This window comes from Schistocerca americana, chromosome 2, assembly GCF_021461395.2.
Source record: "Schistocerca americana isolate TAMUIC-IGC-003095 chromosome 2, iqSchAmer2.1, whole genome shotgun sequence".
Classification (NCBI taxonomy): domain Eukaryota; kingdom Metazoa; phylum Arthropoda; class Insecta; order Orthoptera; family Acrididae; genus Schistocerca; species Schistocerca americana.
Genome location: NC_060120.1, coordinates 474,942,176 through 474,966,225, shown reverse-complemented (window position 1 = coordinate 474,966,225; position 24,050 = coordinate 474,942,176). Strand labels below are relative to the sequence as shown.

Here is a 24,050-nt window from a genome sequence, read left to right as displayed (position 1 = left end):
CTAGGGAGCCCACTGGGAGTACCTGCAATAGGGGTGGGAACTTTTGGCAGAGACATAGCGACTTAACTGTGGAGGCAACATTTTGCAGTATGCAGAAGGGTGCTGGCAAGCAACGTTGTGGAGAAGAAGGTAGGTGGGACATGCACGGCACAGACTATGCAATACAAACTCCACCGTGTGTTGTTGCGAGAAGGGGTGTTCAATACATTGCACAGTTACACTGCGGCTTGACCGGTTGCATGTTTGTCAGCTGCGGGAGGGGTATGGTGGTGCTCGTGGCGGGAGGGCATATGCAGAGGGGCTTGGGGAGGGGTGCGGAATGCAAAGTAATGGTGTGTGCGAAGGGAGAGCATGCGTGAAGGGGTGCAGGCAGGAGGTAATGATGCATGCAGAGGGGTGGCATGCATGGAGGGGTGCAGAAGGGTGGGGAGGGCAAGGAGCATGTGGAGTTGCAAGCAAGATGTGTCCGCCTGACCTATTAGGAACTGATTTTGTGATCATGTGGGTTGTGCTAATCATAATAATAATAAAAAAAGGAAAGCCAGCACGTTTCAGTAATGAGACTTGGTGCTTTGGTTTAGAGTGGGTCACCAGTGAAGGAATGATTTATGTTCCCTTCTGTACACATAAAGGGCACACACGCCTAAATGGAGTGTTTGTTAAGGACAATGGCTATACAAGATGTGGAGTGCTGGAAGAGCCGCACAGGCTGGTTCTAACATATTAACCCCAAAAGCTAACAACTACAGTAACATTCAAAATGAGCTAATACCACTTAATCAAGGAGAGTTTGGACCGGACAGAACACGGGTGGCTTACAACCTTTGTTCGGCGGCGTCCAGCAGCATGGGAAAACTGCTTCAATGATGCACTTGGCAGCACAGGGTTGCCAAAATGGCCAGGGATAGAATGGTAACAAATCAGCCTTGTACTCCTGGCGCACACAGCACTTCACTGGGCTGTTTGCACTACAATGCATGGAGTATTCCAATTGCTGATACCGGAAGGACGAACTGGGCATCTGGCATCAGGCTTTGTACACCTGTAGCCATAGAAGTACCTTCAGGAGACACATCTTGGGAAGGAGGCATGGAGGAAACATGGTAGCACTCCTCTTATTAAACAGACCGCAACAGGGTAACGATGACGAGTGCAGGATAAGAATTCTGCAGTTCCCGAATACCCCGAGGGAATGTGGCAGACAACAAAGTGGGCCATGTGGCATTTTGCAGGTGAGCTGCTGAGAGCACAGGTTGGGATGTTGCCTCATCGGAGTGGAACAAGAGACTGCTCAAGCAACAGTTCGGCATGCCTAGCATCTGGAAACCGAGGCTGCTAAGTCCTCCCTCCAATGGAACTGACCAGCGAGGTTATTGGGGGGGCTGATATCTGGTCCACAGAGACCATTGTCTGCTGCTACAGATGTAGGCGCTGGAAGGAGTTGCCACAGACTCATTATATCCCTGTACCACTTGTACCACTGTAATCTGGATGTGCTGATTCTGTCTGAAAGGTATGTCTTGATTCCTGCTTTCTTCCCTACTTCCTCATTCCTTGTCTATCCATCTTAATCTTTCGGTTGGTGGATCTAAGTACTGTCTCTTTCTGATTGTGCATGCTTCAATGCTGTAAGTCAATGTTGGTATGAAGAAAATGCTGAATATCACTAATTTTGCTTTTTCAGGACTCTTATCATCCCATGAAAGTGTTCTTACTTGTTGATAGAATTCAGCACCATTTTTCTCTCTGTTGGTAATACCCTGTCTAATCAAATTATACCTGGAGATTATACTTCCAATGCACAGAAAATTGACTACACAGTCTAGCTGGTGATCTCCTAGTTTCACACTTGCAGGATGCCCATCTCTCTTGACTATCATAACCAGTGTTTTTGTCTTGCTGATGTGCAGGCCGTAGTCCTGGAACTTGAATTTCATATGTTTTATCTGATCTGAACTTCCTCATCTGATTTATTTCAGATCATGACATCATCAGCAAAGGCAACTGATTCAAGTTTGCCAAAATTTTCTTGACATTCTTTATTACGTCTTCCACAACAGTGACAAACAATAGTGCTGAACTCCACTCTTGGTCTGAAACCAGGAAGATCATCACTCTGTAATATGTACACAGTTATAGTGGGATGCAGGCAAGATGGCAACTAAGCAAAGTGTTCTGCACAAAGAGAGAGGGAAAATGCTTGACCATCACGTTTGCCCTTTCTGTATTGTCAATGCTACACTGCCAACCGATGGGGTTGCTATAGTAGTCACAAGCCTAGCAATATTGTTATTCATAAGAATTTCACTACTGGATACGTTGAGTACCTACTAAAGAATATTCTCCATATAAATTTACTTCAGTTTCACATTTGTCAGACATTCTGACCAGTTTGTCTCACTAGCTTTATGGATTCTAAACCATTTTTGACCTATTGATTTTGATGCTATCTATGTGATTACAGAGGCAATGCGTTTTTGTCCTCATATGTAATTCATTCTATCAAGAGAAAATAGCATCAGTGATGATGTTTCCTATATGAAAAAGCATTATTTTGAACTTGAGGTTGAGACTAACTAGTAATGTTTAACAAGATGTCATTAAATTTTTCATCTATATTGTCATGAATGCACAGATTAAAGAATATAGAAATCACTAGCCACATAAATCAACAAGGTACTATAGGTTTTGCGGGCAGTACAATTGTTTGCCATCACTTTATAATGACCAAAGACAGCGATGAATCGGACACGCACTGAAATGATTTTGATTCCAAACTGAAAATGTTGTGTTCATGTGAACATGACACAAATGAAAATGAGTTTTAATAGCAACTTTATTCTACAAAAATTACAAATTCCACATTCAAGCACACCTGGATCAGCCAAGACTGGCACTGATGTACAGAACATATGTGGAACTGGGCAAGAAAACTCACAGCGATCAGTGTGTAATAATACTGAAATATACCTGAGTGAAAATAAAACAATGTATTTTGTGTTATTCAGCAGGGTTATTAATGTAATGTATTTTGAAAATGATACTGTCTGTTGACCACATACTAGTGCTTTATATATTCAAGTTAGCCTCATGAATTACTCACATAGTCTTGTATTTACCCAATTTGCCAAATAATAAAAAGATAAAAAAAGAACAGTTTTGTGAAATGTGAGAAATTATTTTCATGTGCACTTGTAGTGGCTACTGGCAATCACTATTTGCCTCTACAAAAATAAAATGTAACATTTTATAATCGCTGTTTTGAAGAAGGATCCATAGCTATTAAAATATATAATGCAACCACGGATTCAACAGCCATATGGATAAGGCAGTTATCAAATTACTACTTACTAACTTCAAGGCAATAAATTGATGCCATGATCTTTGCTCTCTCTCTCTGATTGTGATGGATATGACTCATGAAGGTTATTGCAAAAGGCTCCATAATAAAGTACCTACTAATTTCTTGTTTACAGTCCTCATCTCATAATTTTTGTGTATGCCTTACACAATCCATCCATGCAAAAACCACTATGTTCTCTATTGCTGCATGTGTAAGACTCTCAACATCTCCAGTTTCAAAAGTATTGTTCTTGTCTCTGATGTAAGCTTCCAACTAACCCCATATAACCTTGCTGGGATTGTAATAGCAATGATATGATTGCAATTTAACTGCTTGGTGCCCATGTTGTTTAGCAACCATGTTTGTCTCATAGGTACAATATGCTGGCTTATTTGCATTGACAAACATCATCAATTCCACTCTTGTTTATCATGGATTGTGAGGAATGCTACTACTTGATAACCAAACAATAATATCTGATTTCTGTTATGGGTAGTAGAGAATTCGTTGAGTTGCAGTGAGTGGACACTGGCATTATACATCACAATAACTGAATTTTGGCAGAAGTACAGCAATAATTGTTTTGTAAACCATTGTTTAGATACATTGTATATCACCTCACCATGGTAATCCTCAGAAATCTTTGACTCTGAAGCCTTAAATATAAGTTTGGTCTCAGGAATAACTACCGTGTTGGCTGACCCTTCAAGTACAACTTACCTGCAGGAAATTTAAGATCACCAAGCCCATCACTCATTTTTCAGTACATTGACATTCCATGGTTCTGGTTCACATACAATTTGTCAATATAATAAATGTGAGACCTTCCACTGTCTTGAATATTCTGCATTCTTCTTAAAAATACATTCCTTGCAGTCACAATATTACTTTTCTCCCATCATTCATCTTAAAATATTGAAAGCCCTTGTATTTTAACATTCTTAGCATTGTGCATTGACTACCACCAAAATCCAAGTTCTTTTTCATTCACATAAGTAAATTTAGGCAGTTGTGTATTCATCTCTTAAATACATATCAAATACTGTACGATGTAAAACATACTTAGAAAAATCTTCCAGACTGCCTACTTCTTCCTTATGGCTGTGTTGCTCTACTTTCTTATCACTGTGTTGCTTGCCTGGGAGTTTAAGAGATACCATCCCAGTGGGTTTGACAGATACATTTGCTTTGCTTGAGATATGCTGCACAGTCCTCAGCCTCACACCACGAGCCTCAGCCATTCTTGCCTGGCTGTCGGCAACATTGGAGTGTGTATAATGTGGCAATGAGTTGTCTGCTTCAGCCTCTCTTCTGAAGAAGCTATACACTCAGAACACTATAACTATATTTGTTTATGTAACACTTGACAATTCTCTGATCCATCAGCCATAACAAACACTGTGTGAACAATATAACTGCCAGGACATGTATATTGGATAATAAAACACCACTACACATTCAAAGTACACTCAGCAATGCATGAAAGAGACTGAAGTGGAAGAATGATGCTATGAGCTAAAGCATTACTTGGTACACTGTCTTTTGCACTTCTCAGCTGCACGCAACTACAGCAGAGTCATAATATAGCATCTGGATTACATTTAAGAATACAGTTAACAGTTACCTATCTCCCAGTATTTTTCCATCAGCAAGCAGGTACTTAAAATTAGCTCCACTACTGATCTGTTATTTCTGAACTCATAGCACTCTACTTCCACTTGTGATTCTATGCCCCTTCTCAAGTTTGCTCTGTGATCTTCTCCAGAATTTTTCAGTTCATGTGGCAGTAGCAGTGTTCCTCTATAATCAGTGGCTTTCCATCTAATGTCTTTCTTAACCACAGGAAGTGTAACACCCTTGCTCCAGTCTGCAGGCTTCTAGTCTTTCCACAGTGCACTGCGTGTTCTGGGCAGCCATTGTAGCCTTGGACATCTGTTGCCTTTATTATGTCCACACCTTATCATGTTCCTGAAGATTTTCCTTTAGGCATAGATTTTAAAGCCATATCTGTTCCTCTCCTGGTGATGTGTGTGTGTGTGGGGGGGGGGGGGGTGAGGGGGGGGGGATGGGGGGGGGAGGCTCTTCACCACAGCATGCTGGTTGGATGTACAATTTCAGGATTTCTGTTGGACAGATGTAAAATGGTGGAGTGCGGGTTGTGTTGGGTGGAGTGAGTAGAGGAGGAGAGGGGCAGGAAGAAGTATTGTGGGTGGGTACATAGTGCTCTGGAAGGAGGCAATCAGTTTGCTGGCTAGGAATGCGGGAGGGAAAGGAGGCAGGTGCAAAGGCTAGACATGTGATACCCAGGTGTCAGAGGGTGGGGGGTGGGAGGGGGAGGGGGTGGAACGGAGCACAATAAGCATGAAGTGGGAGAGGATGATAGGACAGAGAAAGGGGGAACTGTTGGGTGGAGGTGTGGGGGCAGTGGGTTAACAGAGAGGCTAGGGAATGTTACGGGAGCAAAGGAGGTGTTGCCAGGATAGCTCCCATCTGCACAGTTCAGAAAAGCTGGTTGTTCAGCCATTGAAATTAGGTATATCATGCTCATCTGCATATTGTGCCACTGGACGGTCAGATCTGTTCCTGGGTACCGTTTGACTGTGGCCATTCATTATGTTGGACAGCTGGTTGGTTGTCATACCAACATAAAAATTCCTGCACTGAATGCAACACAGTTGATATATGACATGGCTACTTTCACAGGTGACCCTGCCTCTGATGGTATATGATAAGCCTTTGGCAGGACTAGAGTAAGAACTGCTGGGTGGTTGGACTGGGAAGTTCTTGCACCTGTGTCTTCCACAGGTATATGATGCCTGTGGAAAGGAGTCAGGAATGAGAGTGGTATATGGATGGACTGATGTTGTATAGATTGGGTGGATGATGTAACACCATTTTAGGAGTGTTGGGTAAGATCATAGATAGGATGTCCCTTTTTTAGGGCATAATGATAGATAATGAAAGCCCTGATGAAGTATATGGTTAAGTTTTCCTGGTCCAGGGTGACAATGGGTGGGGAAAGGGGGGGGGGGGGGGGGGGAGTGGTGAGTTGCGCCTTTGTAGCCGATTCTTGGGGATGGTTGGAGGTTTAGGGTGGAGGAGAATATGTCACAAAAAAATTCTTTACAGACTAGGTTTGAGGGGTAGTGCCTATCTGTGAAGGCCCTTGTGAGACCTTCAGCATACTGAACAACAAAGTTCCCATCAGTGCCGATACACAGGTGGTCAGGCTGTATGGGTAGGTTTTTGGTGTGGAAGGGATGACACTTGTTGAAATGCAGGTACTGTTGGTAGTTAGTGGGTTTAATACAGATAGATGTCTTGAGTTGAAATGGGCCAGGTGAAGTGGATGGAAGAAAATGTGTCAAGATTATGAAGGAATGGGGATCCGGTGTCATGGCACTGAGTCCATATCATGAATATATCATCAATGACTCTGAACCAGTTAAGAACTTTGAGGTTTTAGGAGGCTAGGGAAGTTTTGTCTGGATGGCCTATAAAAAGGTTTGCATAGGAGAGTGCCATGTGTTCATGGCACTATACCAGATTTGTTTATATAACTTCTCCTCAAAGGAGTTTGTGACATGATACAGTTGGTAAACACGATCTAGAGCCACTGTAACCCAACCAGTACCATGTGCACTAGCATCAGCATCAGTAAGTGTAAAATTCAGTATGCATCCACACAACACTGAAGGACCATGAAGAATAATTTGTGCACCTACTTCGCTCTTCGTAGTAATAGATATATTATCAATAGCTTTATACACTGTAAGGCACGACACTACTAGTATTACTTAGTGTCGCGTGCATGGTAATAAAGTGGAGACTGTATCGGGCTGAAGACTTCTAACAACTGAGAGGTTATTGCTTATCGTACATTTCAGATATGTGAAGTGTATAACAGAGATCGTGGTTCATCTTACTATATGTCTACAATGCCATTGGTTCTTAGGACAAGGAATCGTAGTAAAGTAAATGAATCAGAGCCTGTGTCCGTATGGATTAAAGGTGCACTGAATAGTGCCAAAATTAAAGTTGTTGGTGATGTGACACATTACTATATACATGAGGTGGATGTTTGAGACAGTTACACCAAACAACACCTTATTAACAAGAGTTCATTTATTCACCTCTCTACACAAGCAAGGCTTACAAATAACTGCTCGGCAGAAGAATGTTTAGCTTATCGATGCTGGTGTCGACCTCATCAGCACCACATAGCCCCCCCCCCCCCCCCCCCGCAGTACGGAGTACTCTTGAGAGGCCAGGGCGGGGGGTGACTATGGCATCGGCAGGGGTGGTCTGCAGGAGCCAGACCACGGTCAGCTCGACAGCATCATCAGGGGGCTGTGTGGGTAGATGTTGTGAAGGAAGGTTCGGCCACCGAACCTGGAAGTCGTTGAAGCGATCCAGGCGTCGTACTGGGCGTGCTGGTCGTGCGGCAACAGGTAGGCCGGTGGTTTGCAGGAGAAACGGAGTGACAACAACGATGTCTCCGGTGGGCGTGGCGAACACACAAAGCATGTCCAGGTCGACGTCGGATGAGAGGGGAACACATTTCACCAGGTGGCAGGGAATGGTGGAGGTTGTGTCATGAGCACCGTCATGAGCACACGACGAACAGTGTATCATCGCGTAGTATTATAGAGATGTCGTGGATTATGTCTGGGGGGACAGGCACAAACACCTTGAGCGAGGGCACATTCAAGATGGGGGAGTGTGAGAAACCTCGACAGGGAGAGGCAGGCGACGTGAGAGAGGTCGAAGGAACCGGTGAAGGGCTCGGCGGCGACGGCGTGATCGTAGGTAAGCTCGACGTGAGGAGCATGTGATCACTCGACGGATGTGTAGGGGGCGAGGTCGGAGGAGAGCTCGACGACTGGAGCTGGAAGTCACTCGATTGAGTGTGTAAGTCTGACCTGGAGGGAGTGGTCGGAGCATCGTGAGCCACGACTGTGAGTGGTGTGGTCATGGCCTGAAGGGGGGTGGAAGAAGGCTCGACATGAGCAGGCTTAAGTCTGTTGATAGAGACTGTGACAGCTGAATCTTTCAGTTGGATGTCATAGGGTCATAGGTGTTGGCTGAGCGCCGGAGAACTCGGTACGGGCCGGTATAAGGAGGTTGGAGGGGAGCCCGGACAGTGTCATCTCGGAGCATGACTTACTCGCAATTGTCCAGAGATTTCAGGACGTGAACCTTAGGACAGGAATGGCTGGTTCAAACGGCTCTGAGCACTATGGGACTCAACTGCTGAGGTCATTAGTCCCCTAGAACTTAGAACTAGTTAAACCTAACTAACCTAAGGACATCACAAACATCCATGCCCGAGGCAGGATTCGAACCTGCGACCGTAGCGGTCTTGCGGTTCCAGACTGCAGCACCTTTAACCGCACGGCCACTTCGGCCGGCAATTGCTGGTGGGCAGAGTGATGTGGAGATTGATGAAGTGGTGTCCATGAAGGAAGGTAAGTCAGACTGAGGGAGAGAAGCAGAAGGGCTCACAAGTTCGCCAGGGAGAGTGATGTTCTGGCCGTATACGAACTCGGCTATTGTGCCTTTGAGGTCTTCCTTATAGATCACACGAATGCCAAGTAGCACCAGGGGAAGGGCCTCTGTCCAAAGAGAGTCGTGGCATTGAAGAGCCGCCTTGAAAGTGCGCCGCCAGGGCTCAACTAGCCTGTTACTTTGCAGGTGATATGCTGTAGTATGGATGCGCCGGATGCCACAAATGTTACAAATCTCATTGAACAGGGCCGACTCAAATTGTCTGTCCTGGTCAGTCATGATGAAAGCTGGACATCTGAAACGCAATACCCATGACTCGACAAAAGCTCGAGCAACAGTTTCTGCCGTTATATAAGGGAAGGGGACAGCCTCGACCCAGCGAGTTGTTCGGTCGATAGACGAGAGAACATAACGAGAGCTGTTAGAGGGGGGTAGAGGGCCAACAGTGTCAATATGAATGTGCTGGAAACACCCAGGAGGGATCGAAAAGGCACCAGGGTGGGGGGGAGTTTGGGGGGGGGGGGAAGAGGGGGAGGGTGGTGAAGTGTGCTTGTGTACTTTGCATCAGAAGGTTGTGTGTTCATATGATGTCGGGGTCACCAGTGAGGTGGATGTTTAGATCAGTTACACCAAACAATACCTTATTAACAGGAGTTCATTTATTCACCTCTTTACACAAGCAAGGCTTACAAAGAACAGCTCAGCAGAAAAGCACAAAGATAATGACATCTTGGGTTGTCGGGTGTTCTGCCAGATATCAGCATCATACTTGCACGATATTTCGGTCACGTAGCTCGTAACCTTCATCAGGTGCAACCTGAGACTGAAATATCGTGCAAGTACGATGCTGATATCCGGCAGAACACCCGACAACCCAAGATGTCATTAGATCGCCGGGAAAGCCTGAAGAGTTACACAAAGATAATGTTTAGCTTAGTTCAAAGACGATACTCAGATTGATGCTCGGCGCCAAATACATTTATGTTGTCCACTGGGCATTTTAGTACAATGCTACTAGTATTACTTAGCATTGCACGCGCTATTGCTCTGAGACCGGAAGTTGATAAAGGGCTCAGCTTGCTGCTGGCGGCCAGAAGTTGTGGTCTGATAACTGGCAGCAATTTAAGCAATGTTTCTGGTAAGATGGAATCAGTCGTCGAGCAGCCGCACATGCAGCAGCATCAACACAGACTAGTTATGGTGTCTTATTTTAGGAGGAGAAGGCGTTCGTGGCTTATAGTGTATAAAGCTATTGATAATACACCTATTACTACAAAGAGCGGAGCAGGTGTGCAAGTTATTCTTATTCCAGCAGTGACATCATTGTCACTGCTGGATGAGAGGGCCATCTGGTGCCTCTGTTCCTGATCATCATAGCTGGTACATCTGGCTGCCGGGTTTGCCTGTCCAGTGGGACCAGGATCATCTGACTACATGACTTCTGACAGCGCAGTACATCCTGATTGTCACTGTGGATCATTGTCATCTTCCAAAGTGAGACCAAGGATGCTCTAATGCAGTGTGGGAGCGTAATCTAATGCTACGGCTTCACCTGCAGACTGAAAGGTGTCAGCCAGTGAGTCTTCAGCCAGATTGCTGACAAGAAGAGTCAGGGAATTTCACAGTGTCACTGTGAAATAGGACATCCTCCTCTAACATTACCTTATTTTTTTATAGAAATAACCAATATCATTTATACTATCAATTCTTGTATAGGTTAAAATTGTCTCAGCTGTCTAAGTAAAATAATTTCATATATTTTTGTATATGATGTATTATACTTCAGACTAAAATGTATAAAAAGAAATAAATTTGTTACACTACTATGTACAATTAAAATTCTTCTTTAAAAAATATTTGAAATTGCGAAATTTCTGGCATACTTAAAATTCATATTATTAATTGCACAATCTAATGCTAATTATTAAATTTATTTCTGGGCTCATTTACAAAATATGATATATTTTAGCAAAAATTCTTCTTTTGTCAAGAAAGTTTGTAAATTCTTTCACTTTATCAACTCTATGGAATATTGTTGGTACCGCTGAGTGTAAGGTGTAGTCAGCATGCCTCTGATGGAAGTAGATTTTTTCTACATTTGTCAACAACACTGTAATTATTGGGTTTTTTTTAATGTGGAAATGTAGTGACGGAATGATATTTAATAATGTGACAAAGAATAAAATTCAAGAAATATACAGGCAAATCTTCATCAGTTATTCAGTTAAACAAGAACCCACAAAATCAAAATTTCAGCCGCAAGAATGTACCTCTAGACACAAGACTTGGAGCCAACAACAACAAGAGAAAATGAAGATGAGTAAAAAGTTTTTCTTTTGTATATCTTAAGCCTCTCGAATCTTTTGAAAATAATGAAGAGACTAAGCGTGATTTAATGGTGATGTGTGCAAGGGTAAGATTACAAGTGGGGGCTCAGCTGGGATCTGTCGACTGATAACAAAGTTTTGTCTGTTGCAGAAGAAGAAAGGACAATTATTTGTATGTGAGGTTTTTTGTTTGTTCTTTTTCCATTGTCATGAATTTAGTAAGATGTTGTGATTTTTAGATTCTATCTTATCCATTGACTGAATTTAAATCTACCTGTAAATTTATAAAAATATGTAACTGTGCTTTGTTTGCCATTAATTTAGTATGTAAGTTGTGATTTTCGAAGTTTTGTCTTATTTATTGACTGAGTTAAAAATCTATTATACACTATATAATTATGTTTGGTAATAGATATGTGCTTTAGAATTTGAGACATATATGCCATGAGACTAAATGAGTATATCCTGGTACAGTTTTGAAATGGGACAATAATCATAATTTGTACTGTAAAAATTAGGAATAGTATCTTCTTTTTGTTCCATTTAACTCTGTTTATTAATGTTTCAAATGTGAACACTTTTTAGTCGCACCTGACATAAATCACATATAACTGATTTTAGAATGACAAAGGACAACATATTTCGTGTGATGTGGTGTGAACAGCATGCTTAGGACACAAACCAATGTTTCAGGATTTGACGTGATTGCTAGACAGGGAGTTATCTATCCGTTGGAGCGTGTGTTGAGAACTATGAGGAGGAAGCTGAAAGATGCGAGCAGACACATTTCCCACATTGCTATGTGGTTGTACCCTGCTGGACCAGTCAACTTGCAAGAGATCATGGGTGCTGGGTAACATACTCAAGCATCTGTCAACTGGATCTGTGTTGTGACTGATATTTGTGAATTGTTAGCCAAGACTGCTAAAGACAGTGTTATTCAGCATAAATGCATGTCTTTTCAAGTACAATACATTGTGTAGCTTCCAATCAGTATGTACTGTTTTTTTTATCATTTGTAAGTGAATCTTCTAGGTCTTTGTGTACATAGGTTAGGTTGTATGGACAATTAGCAAATAATATGGAAAATATTTACTAGTATGGACAATATAACAAGATGTATATACATGCCTGCTTTCATACTCTGATTTTTGTTCTCAAGCTACTGGATTGTGCCATCTTTCAAAGCTATTTATGACTATTTTTACTTGAATCAATCCTGAGTAATGCAATAATGTATCTGATTGGGTTTCGAGTTGTGGACAGACTCCTGCTTAGCTCTGTTTTGTGTACCCCTGGCCATCGCCACTGTGTGTGTGTGTGTGTGTGTGTGTGTGTGTGTGTGTGTACTCACGGAGAATGTACAACCATTGATTGAAGCAAGATGCTTCTTACAAATTCTCTTTGCATGTAACTGAACTTTTTGATATGGTTATGAACATTATTCATTTTGTTGTGTCAAAAGATTTTTTGCTGGTTTGTACCCGGTGTGGTTTGGAATCATGGGTCAATCCCGACATCGTAAACTTAGGCCTGATATTTTTCCATTATTTTGTTCTTTCATAAGTCAACTTATCCTTGAATACTCTGGTTTATGTGACTCATTAATTCCTACTCATGGTTGAGTATATTCTTCTGGTCTGTACCCGTCGTGAGTTTCTAAGTCAGCTCACTCATCGTACACTAAGTCTCTGAAATTTTTTCTCTTCCATTTTGAAGATTTTGAAGGTTTGATTGTATGGATGTTAATGTGCAAATTATATTTCTAGTTATTTACATTGTCTCTGTAATTATTTCTATAGTTTAGTAATTATTTCTGGCACACATAAAATTCATATTATTAATTCCACAATCTAATTGTTATTATTAAATTTATTTCTGGGCTCATTTTCAAAATAACAATCTTTTTTAATGAAGCTTCTTCTTTTGTCAAGAATGTTTGTAAACTTTTTCACTTTGTAAACTCTTTGAAATATTGTGAGTACTGCAAAATGTTGGGAGTAGTGGGCATGCCCTTGATGATAGACGTTTTTCTAAGTTTGTCAACGACAATAAACACATGGTTCTAGATCCAATGAAACAAGATCAGAATGAGAGCAGATCCACCTGTCGGCAGTTGTTAAAGTTCATAGGCAATGGTGGGGCAAGTGACGTCATGCAAGAAAATAATATGGCTTTTACCTTCAGTAAAGCTGGTTTCACAAACTCAATTAAAGTGTCGCCACAGCAAGTGGCATGCTGCAGTTTCAATGTGTTCCATGTGTGAACACCCAGTTTTTAGTGGCACAAGGTAAGAGATGCAACTTTTGTCAGACCATAAAAAGATCAACTTGGTTGCACTTTGTTGCATCACTTTCCTGCTCCCTGGTGGCAGTAATTCAAAATACGAGCATTCTGTCACAGTTGTCGTGAAGTAATTGCTGCTGTACTGCATTTCATTTAGTGTATTTTCATTTTATTACTGAAAAAAGTGAAAACAGTGATCGGCTGGTACACTTTCACAGCTTCTGGGGGTACAAGACCTGCAACCTATGTTTGATTTTCTGCAGCAGTGTGTGTGTATGTGTGTGTGTGTGTGTGTGTGTGTGTGTGTGTGTGTGTGTGAGTGAGAGAGAGAGAGAGAGAGAGAGAGAGAGAGAGAGAGAGAGAGAGAGAGAGAGAGAGCAACACCCTGCATTTGAAACACCAATGACATATCCCACAACCTTAAAAGATTTTTTGAAAATAAATAAATAAACTTGATAAATGTAACCAAAAAGCGAGTCGGATACACTTCATTATTTGTGAGATCAAGCACGGTAGAAATTGTGGATTATACACAGGAAATAGCTCCAGATTGTGATGTGGCAGCTGTTAACCTAAAAGTTAGTTTTTCGAAATGCATGTATCAACTAATACAGTAAGATTCTAATAGTGTGGAAGAGTGTGATGTTTAAATCTCAGTTGTTGGATATTTGTCACTGCACATAACATTTTTGTCTCGGAGTGCCATTTCTTTTATAAAGGCGTTTGTCGCCCCTGATTTTCCCTGTGTGAGGTCTATTTTCGGATCCAACATTTGGGTTTCATCTCCCTTGCATTTAACTCTTGTCATGGCTCCAATGCGATAAATTGTACTATAGCATCCATATCTGGCAATATGGTTTCAACTGAGTCACGTTGAAAGCTGTTCATTACATAGAACTTGTGGCGTCCTTTGTGAAAGTTAGCTCACGATGCCACTACAGAAAGTCACGAATTGTGATGCCACATTAGCTGCTTATGTGAACCCCTTTTGAAACACAAAACAGTCGACCGACTAAGAGCTGCAGTCTTTCGGCAAAAATGTAAGTTATTACACTGAGGGCTGGCACAAGGCACGTGCGAAACGTGCGGCCACACGGGGCGACACTTACCGATGAGGGGATTCGAAACCAAACCTCAGAGGGAGCGGCTTCAGGAACTGTGGCATGGCATCTCGACTACCTGCTGGCCGCCCCTGTTGAACAAGGAAAGGAAGGAGGACTAATTTCTTCCTTGCCCCTGTGACAGTGTGTTTACGCTGGAGGAACAGAGTGGGAAGCATTCTGGCGTACACACCAGTATTCTTAAAGTGGAGCGCTGCCAGCATGTTATGCGCACACTATCACTTTACCCACATTTGTTTACTGTACAATGTGTGTGAATCCATGTTTAATGTTAGTAAACTACTAGTAGCTTTGATTCTGATGAAAACCTGAGTAAGTATGGTCTTTTGGCAACAATGCCCTCTCGCCCGCCGGCCAGAGTGGCCGTGCGGTTCTAGGCGCTACAGTCTGGAGCCGAGCGACAGCTACGGTCGCAGGTTCGGATCCTGCCTCGGGCATGAATGTGTGTGATGTCCTTAGGTTAGTTAGGTTTAATTAGTTCTAAGTTCTAGGCGACTAATGACCTCGGAAGTTAAGTTGCATAGTGCTCAGAGCCATTTGAACCATGTTTTGAACCTCTTGCCCGCACAAAACAAAACGTTAATTTTGACACCTTCTAAAACGAAAATCCATAGACAGAACATTGCTTCTAAGGGTTTCCCTGTTAGATTTGAAGCTCATTTCTGTTTGACAAAAGTGCAGTTTTCGAAAAGTTCGTATTTCTTTCTATTGTTCGTAATGCCATAAAAATTGCTGCCTGATAATACATTTATCCGTATCACTGGTCACATACTTATTGTGAGCTTCTTGCTTCTTCTTCTTGGACGCTAGTATAACCATAGCCTCGCTGCACCTCGTCACGTGACCTAGTTCCTCGCACTGCCGCATCATCACTTCGCCTTTCCAGGCGATAGGTATTGTTGCGTTCTCTACAACGCAAACACCAGAACTCATTTCAGTAGTTGGCTGAGGGAGTCAAGATTGGTCAGTCAGAAGCACTTTCATTGTGTTTTGTAAGAACAGAAGAATTGGTGCATCCAAATTTCTTGCAACTTGGGATGTAATAGGTAAGTGCTTTTCATATAAAGTACAATTAGTATTGCGCAAGCACATTACTCGTAAGTTAGAATGTTTCTCCTTCAAGATTGCAGAATAAGAAAATTTATTTTTCTTATGATCTGTTACTTAAAAAATTGGCAAGTCGGCAAATAAGCACGCATCGTCCCAATAGCTAGAATGAAAATAAAGCGAAGAAAAGTGAAGTGATACGACGATGACTAATTTGTTACCCCTTATTCCATAATCAGACACGAAAGAAGTGACACACGGAAATTACGACAGATGTCGAGTGTCCGTTCTTTGAAATGAAGAACCGCAGTGCAGTGAGTTAATATATTTCGACTAGCATTAGCACCCATTGATGCCCGGGTGTGTATTTATTGCATTATTATGTTACTTCATCTCCTTATTCTTCCTCTCTCATTGTCTTCCGCCCCACTCTTTGATTGTTTCACCTGCGTCTGTAGTGAAATTCAATTTCACGTGGCTCAATTCTTATGACTTCATCTCCTGAACAGGGTATCCTACAGTGATATAATTTTCCGTTTACATGCAGTGGAATATCAGGAAATTGTCTGCGAAATATGTTGCAAATAAAGTTAGTACACTGACATCAACAGTTAGTTTCACGTAATCGTTCTTTACAGGCTGGATAGAAACATATCAGACGGCAGAAAAAGACTGTCTGGCAGTGAATACAGGAAAAGACAGGCGCTGAAGGACGGTGACGATAAGAAGCAAAAGGATGCATTACAACGATACTTCAAGCCAAAGAGAGAATGACCTAGCAGTGGCAAAGGTGGAAAAATAGATCCTGAAAGTACAGAAACTAGTGGAGCTACTGCAGCTATATCTCTATCTTCAGGACATGACCAGAAAGTTGACGAACCGACCACTGCATACACTAGCAATGCTGATGGTGGGCCATCCACAACATGTTCAACAGACCTCGTCTGGACTCAAGACCTGCTTTGTGATGAGAGCTCAGAGATTGAAACATCAGGCAGAACTGAAATGAGGCGACCGATTCGGAAAATACCGGAGGAACATCAGCAGAGGTACTCACCACTGGAGAAGGGATTGAAGGCCAGCCTAAACTGGAAAACACACAGTTGACTCAGATCCCGGAGGATGGCCGGAAATTATTAGCGACAGCATTCGAACGACTTTGGTCCTGGGAGGTCCTCCCGAGCGCATTAAGGAAGTTGAAGAATGTCCTAAAAACGCGGACAACCGGCGTTTCAGCCCTTTGCACTACTGCTATTCTTTGAAGAATTTAGAAGAAGCAGATAGACATTGGTTGGGGTACTCAAAGAGCAAGGATGCCGTGTTCTGCTTTTGTTGCAAACTTTTTTCATCATCTACAGTAAAAATTGCAAAGAACGGTACCATGCTTCGTATCTCGAAAGTCACGGGAAGTCTAATGAGCATTTGAATACACATAAAAAGTGGATCGTGCTTTCCGAAGGACTGAAAAAGTCACGAACTGTCGACGCCCATCATCAAAGACTTCTGAATACTGAAGGCGAACATTGGAAAAATGCTCTTGAGCGCTTAATGGCAATAATTCATTTCTTGGGTCGGCAATGTCTGCCTTTGAGAGGAAGTACAGATACACTCTTTCAGCCCGACAACGGAAACTTCTTGAAATTCGTTGAATTATTCAGAAAGTTCGACACTGTGATGATGGAGCACCTGCACAGAACAAAGTAAGGTGAGAACAAGGGTCATCATTATCCTGGAAGAGAAACACAGAATGAAATAAATCATCTTATTGGATCATCTATAATCAACAACATTCTACACTCCTGGAAATGGAAAAAAGAACACATTGACACCGGTGTGTCAGACCCACCACACTTGCTCCGGACACTGCGAGAGGGCTGTACAAGCAATGATCACACCCACGGCACAGCGGACACACCAGGAACCGCGGTGTTGGCCGTTGAATGGCGCTAGCTGCGCAGCATTTGTGCACCGCCGCCGTCAGTGTCAGCCAGTTTGCCGTGGCATACGGAGCTCCATCGCAGTCTTTAACACTGGTAGCACGCCGCGACGGCGTGGACGTGAACCGTATGTGCAGTTGACGGACTTTGAGCGAGGGCGTATAGTGGGCATGCGGGAGGCCGGGTGGACGTACCGCCGAATTGCTCAACACGTGGGGCGTGAGGTCTCCACAGTACATCGATGTTGTCGCCAGTGGTCGGCGGAAGGTGCACGTGCCCGTCGACCTGGGACCGGACCGCAGCGACGCACGGATGCACGCCAAGACCGTAGGATCCTACGCAGTGCCGTAGGGGACCGCACCGCCACTTCCCAGCAAATTAGGGACACTGTTGCTCCTGGGGTATCGGCGAGGATCATTCGCAACCGTCTCCATGAAGCTGGGCTACGGTCCCGCACACCGTTAGGCCGTCTTCCGCTCACGCCCCAACATCGTGCAGCCCGCCTCCAGTGGTGTCGCGACAGGCGTGAATGGAGGGACGAATGGAGACGTGTCGTCTACAGCGATGAGAGTCGCTTCTGCCTTGGTGCCAATGATGGTCGTATGCATGTTTGGCGCCGTGCAGGTGAGCGCCACAATCAGGACAGCATACGATCGAGGCACACAGGGCCAACACCCGGCATCATGGTGTGGGGAGCGATCTCCTACACTGGCTGTACACCACTGGTGATCGTCGAGGGGACACTGAATAGTGCACGGTACATCCAAACCGTCATCGAACCCATCGTTCTACCATTCCTAGACCGGCAAGGGAACTTGCTGTTCCAACAGGACAATGCACGTCCGCATGTATCCCGTGCCACCAAATGTGCTCTAGAAGGTGTAAGTCAACTACCCTGGCCAGCAAGATCTCCGGATCTGTCCCCCATTGAGCATGTTTGGGACTGGATGAAGCGTCGTCTCACGCGGTCTGCACGTCCAGCACGAATGCTGGTCCACCTGAGGCGCCAGGTGGAAATGGCATGGCAAGCCGTTCCACAGGACTACATCCAGCATTTCTACGATCGTCTCCATGGGAGAATAGCAGCCTGCATTGCTGCGAAAGGTGGATATACACTGTACTAGTGCCGACATTGTGCATGCTCTGTTGCCTGTGTCTATGTGCCTGTGGTTCTGTCAGTGTGATCATGTGATGTATCTGACCCCAGGAATGTGTCAATAAAGCTTCCCCTTCCTGGGACAATGAATTCACGGTGTTCTTATTTCAATTTCCAGGAGTGTATTAATTATGAAATCTGCAATGTGTTACAGTATAATTCTGGACTGCACACCAGATATTCCAAAAGTTAAGCAGATGACAGTTGTGGTATGTTTCGTCCAGGAGACAAGACTCGACGGAGTATATGATGTCCGAATTCGGGAGCATTTCCTGGGATTTCTTCCAGTGGCCGATTCTTCAAGCTCCACTTTGACGTAGGTCGTACTCAAGTTCTTGGATGATAAAAAAATCCTATTGTGTAATATGAGAGAGCAAGAATATGACAATGGAGCAAACATGAAAGGAAAACAAGTCTGGTCTCCAGAAAAGAATTTCAGATACGAACAAGAAAGAATTTTATGTACCACGTAGCAGTCCCTCATTGAATCTTGTTGTAAACGATGCCGTTATATCTTCTAAATATGCTGTTTCCATGTTTTCGATAGTGAAAAACTTGTATGACTTCATCTCGTTGGGACGTTTTGAAGAAGTATCTGCCTAACCTGTCAATGAAGCCACTGAACGATGCTAGATGGGAAAGTCGCACCGATGCACTTAACTCCCCTGAGGTTTCAAATTGGAGGCGTTTATGATGTTCTCATTCAGATATCAGAAGAATTCGATGCCATGACCGCTCACAAAGCAACGTCACTTGCGAATCAAATAAAAAATTACACCTTTCTCACTTCTCTGGTAATCTGGTACAACGTTCTGCTTCACATCAGTGTAGTCAATAAGACCATCCAGACCATTGACATAAATGTTTCTGAGGCCATGGAAATGATTGAAAAACGAAAGCGTATTTGGAGACCTGCAGAACAGAAGAAAAGTTTGTGTCTTTCCTTGATGGATTCCAATGAATTGGCTACAGAATTAGAGCTAGAATATCTAACGTTACCACTTATAAGTGTTTCCCATCGACAAAGTAAGCCAATACACTTTACGTATGAAGGGAGGGATGAGACAATAGATGACCCAACAAAAAGTTACAAGATTGAATTCTACTTTTAGACATAGTAACCACATCTTTGGAAGAGAGATTCAATCAACTGAAATCTCATTGTGATTATTTTGATTTTCTCTACGACATCAGCGAGCTGAAGAATGCACCTCCTGACAGCCTGAACACAAAGTGTAGAAGCTCGCAGCAATTTTGCAAGATCATGAGTCAAGCGACATTGATGCACTGGAGTTGAGGGAAGAACTAAAAGTGCTTTCAACATTCTTGAAACCTGGAACAGGTCCAAAAGAGACTCTGAAGTTTATAGGAAGACATAATTTATGGCCTAGTGTTAACATTGCTCTGAGAATTCTCCTAACTCTCCCAGTGACAGTTGCGAGTGGAGAGAGGATTTTTTCAAAACTGAAATTGATAAAGACATACCTCCGATCAACGATGAGCCAAACTCGTTTGAATGATCTTGCAACAATATCGATTGAGCACGAGCTTGCAGAGAACTTAAATTACATAGATCGTGTGAAAGAGTTTGCACAAGCAAAGCCAGGAAGGTTCGATTCGCCTAGTATTTTTTTAAATTTTTATATTATGATCTGTGTCTTGGTTATTTACTGTGTTGTTTCTTATTTTGTTCAACATTAAATAGTTACTGTAAATATTATTGTTCAAACCAGAGTATCGTTAAAGTGTAAATATATTATGTTTTTCGTTGAATACATTATCTGTTCACAACCGCTGAAAAATGTTTATTTACGTTAACTATAAGTTCAAGCCGCGCGGGATTAGCCGAGCGCCGGCCGATGTGGCCGAGCGGTTCTAGGCGCTACAGTCTGGAATCGCGCGACCGCTACAGTTGCAGGCTCAAATCCTGCCTTGGGCATGGATGTGTGTGATGTCCTTAGGTTAGTTAGGTTTAAGTAGTTCTAAGTTCGAGGGGACTGATGACCGCAGAAGTTAAGTCCCATAGTGCTCAGAGCCATTTTGAGATTAGCAGAGCGGTGTAAGGTGCAGCAGTCATTGACTGTGCGGCTGGTCCCGGCGGAGGTTCGAGTCCTCCATCGGGCATGGGTGCGTGTGTTTGTCCTTAGGATAATTTAGGTTAAGTAGTGTGTAAGCTTAGGGACTGATGACCTTAGCAGTTAAATCCCATAAGATTTCACATACATTTGAACATTTTTGTAAATTCACAAGGCTGATTAAAATTAGTTAGATTTCTTCAATCAGGTTTGACACCATTTATGAGCTGGTGCCCTGCGACTGTTTTGTACAAATCTGTAGAGAATGTCACCAATCAGTCGCAATTTTTGTTTTTATTCTCCAGATCTACATAGATTTCGGGCACAGTGTGGTTATTCTCAATGCTTTGTGTTATGTTTACATCTATACCGTCATGCTGAACATAACTGTCAACATGATGGTTTAGATGTAAGCAGATATTAAAAGCTTTGAGACTGGCCACTCAGTGGCCAAAACCTAGGTAGATCTGAAAAGTAAAAACAGAAATTTCAATTGATTGCTGACATTTCCTACGGATTTGTTTAAATAAAATTCCACAAAAGTTTTGTAAAAAAAATTGGGGGGGGGGGGGGGCGGCAATTTAGCAGCTCGCACGGGGCGGCACTTGCGCTTGCGCCGGCCCTGACTACACTACATACTACATAACTATTGCGAAACATTTGGTGCATAGTAATTTAGTTATTATAACTGGAGTCACACGATCAGAAAGAGTTAGCGAGTGGCATAATTAATTGCCCAAGGGTCAAGGAGAACAGAGAGCGGTAGAGATTTCAGCACTGAGACTCTAGCAAATACGGGAAATACCTTTAAGGCCGGTTCCCACTAGAGCGCGGCAGCGCGTCGTGCGGCAGCGGCAGCGGCAAGCGTTTTCCGCGTTGACGCGGCGGCTCGCGGAATTGGCGTTCCCACCTGGAAGCGGCAGACACTAGCGGTAGCCAATGACGGACAGCCACTGAGGTACGGGGCAGGACCCACTGAAACGCGCGGTGCGTTTGGTTAGCTATATCTTACACCTATATGAAGGAAAGACGAAGTTGGGTGAAGACATACCAATTTTTCATTTTCTGTACAATGTACTCTTTCACATATTTCATTATTCATGTTTTCTCATTTCACCATAAACAGATTTCATGACTACCGTTCACGATTGTTCATTATCTCCTAACACATTGAAACAATGTACGACAAAAGAGATTATTCAGATAGTTAAGCGAGACAAAAATTTAAAATGTGATACGGTAGCAGGTACACGAAAACAGTAAGAACACAAAGGCTAGGTGGAAGGGATGAAAGTGGAAGCCACCTGATAGAATTTCCCACAGAGCAAAATGTAATCATCGCCAGCACCTTGCTTAAGAATCACGAAAGAATAATATATATTTGGAACAGTTTTCGAAACCAGATTTTAAATTGTAAGGCATTTCCTGGTGCAGACGCAAACCTGACTGAAGACTGTCAATAGCAAGAAAAGCGTTCTGAAAAAGAAAATTTGTTCACACCGAATATAAATGCTAATGGTTGGATACTATTTTACAAAGGTATTTGTGTGGAGTGCAGCCTCGTATGTAAGTGAAACGTGGACGATGAACACTTCTGTCAAGAAGACAATGGACGCTTTCAAAACGTGGTGATTCATAAGAATGCTGAACTTTAGATACGAGGATCGTGTGACTAAAGAAGAGGTACGTAATTAAATAGAGGAGGAAGAGGAAATTACGGTACAACTTTGACGACAATAGGGGTTAGTTGACAGGGCGTATTGTGGGGCGTCAAAGAGTGAGGACAAAGGGGTTGGGTGATAGTATTCTGATAATAATCATCTGTTGAAATACTATTCTACTATTTTATCTATTAATGTAAGCAGTGAATTTACTCTTCCATGCACTCCTTAAAACATTTAAACCAAAACTGAAATCAGCTGAACACCAAATCTTTCAACCACTGTCTGACAACTACTGGATTCACTTTCAACTTTCTATAACTATCACTGGCTAGCCACACACACATACAGATATAAGGAGAACAAAAATAAACAAACATTAGTTTTCAGCATATAATTCTGCAGGTTGGCAACATGTACATAAACAAACCAGACAGGAAGGGACATGAGCTGAACACACTGTAGTTACGACTTTAAATCAGAGTTTTCGGTAAAACGTCTACTGCTAGTGACAGAAGAAAAAAGAGCGAACATGAAAATGTGCTTATGTTCCATAATCTAAGTTTTAGTTCAACCTCCAGCATGTGAGCAGGTGAGGGGAAACGTATATGTCCACCAAAAACTCAATTCACTGTAAGTAATCAGTCATTCACGTAAAAAAAGATGTGAACTGTTTTATAATCTCCAAGTATCACAGATCAAAACAAAACTGAGTCATTCTAGATTCCACCGAAGATGCCTTAAAGTAAAAGGCGAAACGCGTCTTGAATCAGTAAAGTACACTGGATAAAGAAAAAAGAAAGGAAATAATCAATAGCTCTACATATTTCGTAAATTACATCTTATGACATACCAGCAAATTGGTTTCGGTTTAACTTCTCATTCGACATGCTATTAATGCCATTTAAAAAAATTCATCTATCCCTTCTGAAAAACTGTAGTTACTTTCATATCTTGGTAGATAAACAGATTTAGGATATTTATCATGCGACGAAATACATGACTTTTCACAAGTTATCGTTTGCAAAAAAAAAAAAAAAAAAAAAAAAAAAAAAAAAAAAAAAAAAAAAAAAAAAAAAAAAAAAAAAAAAAAAAATCGATTTCTTGAACCGTTTACGAAATTTGCGGTTGATACAACCACATGGTTTACGACGAGCAGGACGAAGTACCGGTCGCGTCGCCGAGCAACCCGCGCGCGGTCACGGCATAGCCCGTCCGCCGACATATCAGACAATATCTCGAGAACGGTGATAGCTATCGATCTGCTCTCAGCTTTAAAAACAATTTCGATATGTTGACTAAATTTCATACGCAATAATGTATTACCTAAAATGAACTGTACGCAAAGTCCACGCAATGCGTTTTTACCTCTGCACACTCATTAAAATTTCGTGTAAAGGTTTACGTAAATGCGATACAGCAAGTAACCACGACGAATAACGAAAAGAAATTCGGTCCTTTATCGAGAGAAGATATCAGGCTGTAACATGCCCAAGAATCAAATTTTTCTACCGAATAGTTTCCTTGGAATCGGATGATAAGTATTTCATAGCTGCCGCCGCGTCCGCGCCAGCGGTTCGGCGAAAGTT

General features: G+C 42.6%; 1 protein-coding gene across 1 annotated transcript in view; it reads left to right on the top strand.

Annotated features, from left to right (window-relative positions):
* The window catches only part of LOC124596254 (integrator complex subunit 13), a 256,833-nt gene extending 244,578 nt beyond the window's left edge, over window positions 1-12,255 (top strand). The window contains exon 13 of the mRNA XM_047135328.1: window positions 11,872-12,255. Within this exon, the coding sequence (XP_046991284.1) occupies window positions 11,872-11,878 (7 nt within the window). The 3' untranslated portion in view covers window positions 11,879-12,255. The remainder of the gene's footprint in view (window positions 1-11,871) is intronic.
* Window positions 12,256-24,050: the final 11,795 nt, after the last annotated feature.